The 9,973-nt window shown below is 38.3% G+C and overlaps 1 protein-coding gene across 2 annotated transcripts in view; it reads left to right on the top strand.

Annotated features, from left to right (window-relative positions):
- Nucleotides 1-3,353: 3,353 nt before the first annotated feature.
- Nucleotides 3,354-9,973, top strand: part of COL5A2 (collagen type V alpha 2 chain) — a 134,993-nt gene continuing 128,373 nt past the window's right edge. The window contains exon 1 of one of the 2 annotated variants that reach the window (XM_019799062.2): nt 3,354-3,628. In XM_019799062.2, coding sequence (XP_019654621.1) covers nt 3,532-3,628 — 97 coding nt within the window. In that variant the 5' untranslated portion in view covers nt 3,354-3,531. The remainder of the gene's footprint in view (nt 3,629-9,973) is intronic. The other variant, XM_011224218.3, reaches the window with a different exon arrangement.

Raw genomic sequence — 9,973 nt, 5'->3', positions numbered from 1 at the left:
TCTGGAATTACCTGTTTGCATATTTGCTCACTTATTTATTGCTGCTTTTCCACTCAAGGTTGTAAGCTCCACAGCATCAGGGACCTCGTTTTGTTGTTCACAGATATATCCTTAGTTCCTTGAGTAGAACCTGGCAAATACGAGGCATTCGACAAATATTTGTTGAATAAAGAAATGAATTAGACCAGGGAAATGGCTATTTCAGGCAAAGGTCGGAGCCTGAACAAGATTCCGAGGTGTGAAACTGCTTATATGCCTGGGAAAAATGAAGCCAAAAGAGGAAAGCAGAAAGAGATGGAAACCAAAAAATAGGTATTTTCCTCTTTCCCTTCCTGCTCCCCTCCCTCACTGCCTCCTCCGCTTTTTCTTCTTTTAAAATCTCATATAACTATATCTTGTAAGTACTTGGGAGTTAATTTAGTTTTTTAAGAAAGAAGAAATAATTGAGTGAAGAAATGCATAACAAAATCAACAAGATTTGGCCATCAATTGGTTGTAGGTTGAGGGAGAAGGGTGTCTTCCTATGTTCCTGATCTTTGGGACTAGAATAATGGTGACAGTGTTAATGGGTATAAAGAACAATGAGAGATAAGGTTTCATTTTGAACTCTTTGAAAGTTTCAGGGATTTATCCAGAGAAAGATGTTCAATGCAGATACTTAGAAATACAAGTCTGCATATCTACAACTGAGGAGGAAAGTCTTGAATAGAAATCATTAGCATGTAAAGGGAAATAAAGTCTAGGGATCTAATAGTTAATATAGCCCAAGAGAATGAGCAAGGAGGATAAAATGCTGATAGGACAATGCTGGAAAGCTCAATAACTCTCTGAAAGGAATTAAAAAAGGAAGTTTGGCTAGAAAAGCGGGGGGTATAAGAGAAGTATGTGGGACCAGGGAGTCTTGGGAGGAAGGAGCTTCAGTAAGAAGGGAGTAGTCAGAGTATCAGATACTACAGGGAGAAAAGACAAAAGGTCTTTGGGTTTATCAACAAAGAGGTATTGATATCTCGTCTCCTGCAGCGCTGGTGATGATATTCTAATGAGGGGTGAAGTATGACTGGGAAGAGAGGAAGTAGAAGGAAAAAGAGGAGACTATAGAAGCTGACTAGTTAGGGGAAATTTGGGGGGGGGGGTTGTTTCTTGAGGATAGAGAGGAGGACACAGAGTAGTGACCTGAAGGAGATGTGAAAGGACAGGATAAAGAGTACGGAGGGAAGGACCGACCCTGAAGGTGCTGAGACATCTTTTCTTTGGAGATTGGAAATACTAGTGTCAGGCAGATCTAATACCTAGGAAGAAGTGAGAATACTCACTTTGGAGTCAGACATTTCTGAAAAAGAGCCCTAAGTCTACCACTTAGTAGCTGAGCAAACTTGAGCAGGTAAACTTCTTTGAACCATAAATCTTTATAAATGATTTAAGAAAAATAATAACTAACTTTCAAGGTTGCTGTGAAAGTCGATCTGGTACAGACTTACCAGGAGATATGTATTATTATAATATGTACACTTGGGAGGGACTTCCTTGAAATTGTGCTGGATTTCTGAGCTCCCCACTTAAGCACTGAGGCCTAGAATCAGTTCTTCTAGGACTAAGAAATGGTTGAGTCCTCTATACTGAGTGCAACCACATCTATGAAAGCAACACACCTGGTCAACACCTGTGTACGTTTTACTCTTTTCCAAGTTGTAACGTAGGATCCTAAAGCCGATCATAGAGGAAAAGCCCAAGTCATAAAGCTCACAAAGACGAGCTAATTTATCACAGCTGTCCTGAAAATATTTGCTATGTCCCCATCACACCATATGCTTTTGGTTTGATAGGAAGAAGAGGCTGAAACTGGAGGGAACCATGAGAGGTTGAATTTCTTATAGGAGTGAAAATTTAAACTGAGAGGTACAGGGTTAGAGCTGCTTGGAATATTTCTCCAGAGATTCTAGCTCCAAGCTAAAATTCAAATGTTCTTGGATTTCTTCTATTAAAATGACAGTGCATTACTTACCTAATCGCACCCTATAATCTCTCCATTCTCTGAATTTCTGCTTGGATTAATGCACCCATACATATTTATATGCTGTGGCTTGTATTTCTTTGTTTCATGTAAATTTATTATTATTATTTTTTATCATCTATATGTGTTCCTTAAAGGCAACGGGCATGGCTTTCACTTCTTTTGGGTCATTGTCTCCCTCAGTGTTTAGCACAGTGCAAGGTGCCTGATCACTGCTGAGTTACTAGAGACAGTTGACTCACCTGTATTATATACCATAGCCATTCTAGGTGGACTCAAGGAAGCAAATGTATTAGATTATGTAGGACATTCTGAGGTCATTAAGATCTTGGCAAGCATGAGGAATGGCCCAAAAATTGATAAATACTGCTGTTAAATGGCATGTGTCATTGGGACTGCCACAGTCCCTGAAAAACTGTAGGAATAATACCACCACCATCTACTTTTATGTAGTTCTTTGTAATTTGGAACTTAGTTAATAATATATTACTCATTTTAGTGCCACTAAACCCTGTACACTGGTCAGGGCAAAGCCCTTTTCTCAAATGAGAAAATAGGAGTGCAGAGATAAAGGAGTTTGTGTTTACAAAATTGGTAAGTGGCAGAGCTGTTGTTTGAAGCGAGACTTTCTGCATCCAGATGCAGTATACTTCCCATCTCTTTACACGAACATAGTAGACTGGTTTTCGACAGAATAAAACTTTCTGGGACAAGAGGGACCTGCAGATGTGTTCCCCCAAACAAGAGATGTGGAGAAATCCAGAGATAAAGTAAGATGCATTACAAATTTATTTGTCTAAAACAGACTCTTCACCTGGACTTGACTTGGGCACAGTTTTAAATCATCCCCTTCCAGAATCTGGGCAAAGAAACTGAATCTGGCAAGGAGATAAGGATACTTCCTCTTCAGTCAAAAGAAAGGGTTAAAATTTGATCCTTTGCAAGTTTAAGGTGGACAAGAGCCCTGGATTATCTAGACACCAAAAACTAGGCTAAAAGGCTGTATTTCCTCCCTAATGTCTTTTTCAGCTTATAGGGAAAAAGTGAAGGGGTGTGTGTCTGGGGGAAGGATTAGGGAGGGGAGAATAGGACTATTTTCTTCTAACAGTCTGTCTTTAAAAAAAAAAAAAGGGAAATAAACGTTTGTTTCTGTGATTAAGCCCCCATTTATGTTTAAAACATAAATGAAGTAGGGACAGTTCAAGGCACAGAGGCGCGTGTTCTGATTTGGTTGTTTACCATCAATCAGACCGTTGCTTGGCAGACACTGGATGGTTATGAGCCTGAACAAGCTGAAAAGGGGCAGGAAAAGAAGTGGAGGCAGCATTCTTCCTATTTAAAGCTGCATCGCTTGAAAAAAGTTTTCTCAGACCGTGCTGGAGCTGGTGCTGAAAAAGGGGGTTTGCAAAGGCTGCCCCGGGGCCGGTGCTGAAAGAGCCCGCAGCTGACTTCATGGTGCTACAATAACCTTAGAAACTACTTTTCACTCCCAGGAGGACCCACATGTCTAATATTTAGACATGATGGCAAACTGGGTGGAAGCAAGACCTCTCCTCATTCTTACTGTTTTATTAGGGCAGTTTGTCTCAATAAAAGCCCAGGAAGAAGGCGAGGATGGTGAGTTTGCCTTTGCTTTGCTTGTGGTGTTTCTCGCACGGTTTGGGAAATAGGTGGAATGTTAAGCCTCGGGAAGGAAGAGCGTGAAGAGGAAGTTCTGGTGTGAAGTTGAGAAGGGGGCTGACAGATTTGCACCTGGGAAATGGATCGGAAGACAATCAGGACGTCCGTAAATCCGGAGCTTCCACATCTGCTGTGGGGCAGAGTCCGCTATGAATATTTCTGGGAAAGTCTAGGCTAAGTCCTTTTGCCTGAATGTGGAGAGTGGGAAGTTTAAAAGAAAAGAAGAGTGCTTAAAACGGAGCACTAAGGGCACTTTTAGTCAGAGGACGTCTGTTCTGTGGGCTGGAGTTTTCAGAGCAAGGAAAAGTCGCAGCAGAAGCTGGGTAGGGTGGAGTCCTTTTTGTACTGAACTTTAGCTGCCTCATACAATTCTTTGTTTAGAAAAACCTCTGCAGCCACTCTGATAACTGATTTTTCTTTGTCTTTGGCTCCTTGTTCTTCTCTCTTTACAGACTTTTACTTCTTTCCCATTTTTATTTGTGATCTTAAAACCGCTTTTGCTTACTGAGAGACAGTCTCCTTTACTTCTCCGCGACAGAGCCTGATAGAAGCCAGATTTCTTAAACAGTGGTATTTTCCCACCCTACTGACTTGATTATCAAGACAGTGGTGGTTCCCTGCTGGATGGCGGAAGGCAGCAAATCGGCATGCCTTGTATATAATGTATTTATCATGGAGTATTTGCATGGGCATTATCCTTTAGAAGAAAGTTTCTTTTCTTTTTTTTTTCTATTTTAAGAGGAACCTTGTCTGGTTACCATTTTTTTTTCCCACTATGCAGTTTGCTCATGTGAGGGTTGGATTGTATAGCATGGTTAAGCAAAAATGCCTGGCTGCTATAGAATATAAGAAAATACTTAATTTGGTTCCACTGACTATTAAATCCTTATTCTCCAGACATGTCCTTTTTCATAATAGGCCATTATAGTTTTTCGTAACTATTTAACATCAAAGTCAAGTTTTTAAAACTCAGCACATTTAAACTTTTCTGTTATTGTCCTTCATATATACTTTAGTGTGTGTGTATATATATATATATATATATATGCAGATATATACACACATTTTGGTATGTATGTATTTTTTAATACCTACTTCTGTGTCTTTTTGATCTGAAGATGGTCATAAAATTAATCTAGAGGCCACAAGTTCTAAGAATCATTTTCAGAGTGAAAATAAGAACGTGAGATGAATACCCAACAATCTGTCCAGAGTCCCATAGAGGGGGCACTTTCTAAAATCTTGGAACTTCTTATGTTACTTTTTATGTTTTCAAAAACGAGGCAATTTACAAAAGGTAAAACTCTTAAGTTTCTTTGTATTGGTGTGAAAACATGCGTTGTTTGGAAGGGTGGGGAAAATAATTGGGAAGTAGAAGTCAAGCAGGGGAAGAGAAAAAACACAGAGAAATTACAAAAGAAATAGCAAATCTGATTATAAAAGGGACAGTTCACTCCCCTCCCCCACCAAAACAATCAACAATTTTAATTTAAAACTTAACGTTTCTTGTTAATATATTTTTAAAAAACTTACTTTTATAAAGTGTGGAAATAATTGAACATGTGAATAAATGAAAGGAGAGTTTCATAAGGTATATGGAATAGGCCATATGTTAACAGACTTCCCCAAATAGTTGTAATTACTCTGTAGGTGTTTCTGAAAAATAAGGAGAGCTTAATTTTTCTTAGTATTAATTTACATAAATGTTAGAAATGTGTTATGTGGTGCAAAACTGTCCCCATCTCCATACCAACCTCTCTTCCCCCAATATAATCAAATAGCACAGCAACTGGATCCCCAAGTATCAGACTTTGCAGAAAAAGTATAATTCCTTGCGTTCACATTGCAAAAAATAAATTCCTGTTTTATTACTCGACCTAGGAGAATATATGTGATAAAAATTCAATAGCAAAAGGAAGTAGTATGGCCCTAATTAACAGTAATCTAGAAAAGAATTCCGGAATCCAGTATATTCAGAGTTTCGTAACTTGTATTGTACTTACTTACTGTGCGTATTTTGGTTTCAGTTATATTGAATGGATACTTGGCAATACTTTATTTCCCCTGTTCAGGCTTGACACAAGCTTAATAAACGTGTCAGAATTTTGAAACTCCATGTGATTTTAAGTTTGGGGAAGAGTAAGTTCAGGTAAATGCTTTAAAGAAATATCTAAGGTACACATTCAAAACAAGTATGTTTTTCAAATTTTAGCCATAACTAAGTCATATAATGTGGTGTTGACTTTGAGTACAAATATGTCCCCTTTGAAATGGAGATACGTGTTATCGCATGTAAGTGGATATTACAAACTTTCATATTTTTCTTTTCAATACTTCAGGGTGTATTTTTCATCTATTTGATTGTGGTCGTTTACCAGAAACGTAAACATAAGCATAGTGCCTGCCTGATAGAAAATCTTGTGAATGATTAGATAGAAGTAAGTAAATCAAGTTTTAGGCCTTTTAGGCCCAAACATTGCTACTTGTTAATAAATTTTAAGAACTGAATTGGTTTTTTAAATTCCTAAGAACTGAAAAAATAAAATTAAATAAAAAAACTTCCTAAGAACTGAAAGGAAGTTGGGCTAACTTTAGTTGAAACTATTAAGTAACCAGAATCAGAGTTAAGATGACAAAATCAGCTTTTCATGAGTTTTCGGGTATGTGTGTTTGTTATGGTGGTGGTGGGGTGCTTTAAAAGTTTTCCTATTTGTTTTTTGTAGGAGAAAATACTAGGGTATTTATAGTAATTTTTACATTCCTAAACAAAGTTCTAACACCTAGTGAGTTATACACATTCTTGCTATTAGAAATGGACAGACTTAGTCTTAGAAAATCATCTTTGGTATGAATCATTGATTTCAACAACAGAGAAGTAACAGAAGAAGGAAAGGTACAGAAATGTACCATTTTATTTCCAGAGGCCAGGCAAGTAACATAAACAAGTGAAGCAAGTGTGTGTTTTACATCAACAGGGAATGATGGGCCTGTGGTGAACTGAAGATGCATGCCCACTTTAAAGCATTCAAAGCTAACATTTTCAGAAAGCATTGCATAAGCCAAATGCAATATATCTGAGTGCCAAGTTTGGCTCATGGACCATAAATTTGCAGCCTTCTTGTTGCAACCCTACACTGATATTCTTGACCCAACCCGACTTCTGATTACTAAGAGATGAGGGGCTCACAGTCCTTTTTGTATCATGGTCTCTTGCATTTTATTATGCTATATCTGCCATTTATCTCATCGTTAAAATACAGATTTGAAGACACATGCTTATTGCTCACTACTACTTGGATCAGATCATTTTAAAGGAAGTAGAGAATATGACTACATAGCTTAAGATACTTGATCACTCATAAATCGTTTTATACTCATTACTATTGAAATAGATACTTTGGATCATGCAGGACATGCAAACATTTCTTTTTTAGTGGATGTTTTAATTTATGTTCAGCTGCATCTAGCAGAATTCGATAGTGTTTTTTTCCCCCCCTTTTTAAAAGAAGCTTTTAGTTCAGTAGTGAAAGGCTGGTATATTAGCTGTACAAAGTCATCAAAGACTCAATCTCTTTCTCGTTCTCTACTCTTATATCCCTAGGGTATAATCCTTGAAGTTATGGTCCTAGATGGCTGCTGGAGTTCCAGCCATTACGTTTACTTCCCAGGCAGCTGGATAGAGGATGAGAGACAAAGGTGGTGATTCTCCCTTTTTCCATGGAGACAGTTAGGTCTTCATTCCATTTCAGCTTACTTATAGTGGCTGGAATTTAGTCATATAGTCACACAAAGCTACAAGAGTGGCTAGGAAATGTAGTCTTTTAGCTGGGGAGCACTAGCTATGTATTCTACTGAACAGAGTTATGTTGTGAAGGATATAAAAAAGAGAATAGCTGTTAGGAAGCAAAGGTAGTCCCGACCACAATGAGTGTCAGCCACTTTCAGTGGAACAAATCTTCTAGTTTCAATGGGCAGGATATAGTCATGTGATCAGATCTACCCTGGTTATTGTTCACTTCTGAGTAGTCTGAGTAGTCCCAAGAACACTGGATGGCACTTAAATTAGGCTGCAATTCTTTGCTTCCTAATTCTTTTCAGTTAAATTTAGAAGTACCTATAACTTTTTTCCCAACTAAAATGAGGCTTTGCTTTGAAGAGTATAACTCTATATATGTAGACTGTAGATCGATAAAGATCAATTTTTTAGACTTATTTATTTATTTGAAAGAGAAAGAGAGAAGAGAGAGCTTGGGGGAGGAGCTGAAGGAGGGGGCTAGAGAGTCTTTGAGGCAGACTTGGCACTGAGTTTCATACCCTGACGGGAGGCTCAGTCTCAGGACCCTGAGATCACGACCTCAGCTGAAACCAAGAGTCAGCCACACTCAACAGACTGTGCCACCCAGGTGCCTCAATACAGATAAATTTTTTATGTTGACAAATACAACATATGCTTTGACCATGAATCTTTAGGTTAGTAGGTAAACAGTTCACAGATCCATGTTGAGCTGGCTGTATAATCATCTGAAGAGCTTGTTACCAATATAGATTCTAGGCTCCTATCCTTTCCAAATACCCCAGTTTAGTAGGTTTGGATGGGATTTGGGAAGCTCTCTAGGTGATTCTGATTCATGTTGGTTAACCACTGTATTACATCTCTGCCTAACAGTCTTTTGATCTTGATGTAGACCAGTTGGCTTCCTGTTCCAAGACTACACAACTGTGACTTGGTAGTAACTTTCAGTTACAAGGCTGCCTAATTAAGGTTTGTAGATAAACCATTGCAAATTCACTGTCATTTCTGAAAAATAACTCAATGCCCAAATCCTCTTCATAGTAGCTTAGGTAAGTCATTTTACTATACTATGAGCACATGTTATTAAAATATATTTCCAGGTGAATATATAGTTTTCATTTTCTCGCTTTTACTTCCTGTTCTTCATACTTTTAGCACTGTCCCTGCACACCTACAATTCATTGTGTTGATCATTCTAGAAATGCACATAGTGCTGGATGTGAGGTAAAAACAGAAAGAGAAAGCTTTGTTTAGAGGAGCTGGGACTTACAAGATTGGAATCATGTTAATCTATGGTCACAGAAAGATATCTGTTTAATCTGACAATGTGCTCCTGCTTGAAGGACAGTCATTACATGCTTTTTTTAAAAAGTTTTTCCTGGGAAGGAGAAAAGACATCTCACTGTTCGTTCGTTCTTTCTTTCTCTCTCTCTCTCTTTTTTTCTTTTTTGGGTGTCTGCTCAATTAGTATTATAAATTCAGTTTCAAGATACAACAAATATATTCTCAGTAGAAATGTTGCTTGTATCATAAGCATCATAGCCTTATTGTAGTCTATATACTCTAGTAAAGAAAGTAAGCCCAGTCCAACAATCACTGGGAAAATACCTGGGTTCTGGTCCATCTCCGTTATTTAGCAGTTTTGCAACCTGCAAAGAGTGCTTTAGCCTCACCAAACCTTTGGGTGCTCATCTAAAATTGGGAAAATGTACACACCCCTGTCAGTCTGATGGTACTCTTAAGTGGATCATTTGGGAACTTTACCTGAAGATAATTTTAGAACACTAAAATGAGACAAAGAAAGTGATATTACAATCTGATTTCAGTCATCACAGATACAAACCTTAGTGGCATATTTTTGACTTTTACCTAATCTTTGATTTGTTTTGAAAAACCTCCTTGATTTGTTTCCCTCCTATATGTTTTTTGTTTGTTTGTTTCCCATTTCTCAGGCGGAACTTGCTCCATTAATCACGCTCTCTTTGCTATAACTACAACCACTTCCTTTCTCTGGGGTCTTTCCCCTTATCTGGTAAACAAGCTCAACTCCCTCCCAGGGCCTGTGTCTGACTCCCACCCTTTCTTAGTTCTTAGCCCAGCTGCTCTAAGAGTAGTATAGTTTTCTGCCTCTGCCTTCATGCCCACACTCTTCCCAATGCACTCTGACTTTAGCCCCCTCTATTCGAGTTAAGCTGGTCTAGTAACATGAGGACTAAAATGTGTGATGTTCCAATGGGGCCCTTTTATTTGTTTTATCAGGGCTTTCTCCTTTATTTGATACAATTGACCACTCCAGTTTTCCTGAAAGACTATTCTCTGAAAGTTGTCTCTCTAGCTACCTGACCTTTTCCTCTCAGCCTCAGAGGTAACTTCTCCTTTTTCCCTTTGCCCCTGCTTTTTTTTTCTCACAAGATTTGGTTCACTGGTCTTCCCTGTCTGTTCTCTTCCTAGATCTTCTGGGAATCACTCTCAGGGTTTTGCTTAACAGC

This window comes from Ailuropoda melanoleuca, chromosome 2 (assembly GCF_002007445.2).
Source record: "Ailuropoda melanoleuca isolate Jingjing chromosome 2, ASM200744v2, whole genome shotgun sequence".
NCBI lineage: Eukaryota > Metazoa > Chordata > Mammalia > Carnivora > Ursidae > Ailuropoda > Ailuropoda melanoleuca.
This window is presented reverse-complemented; position numbering and strand designations above follow the sequence as displayed.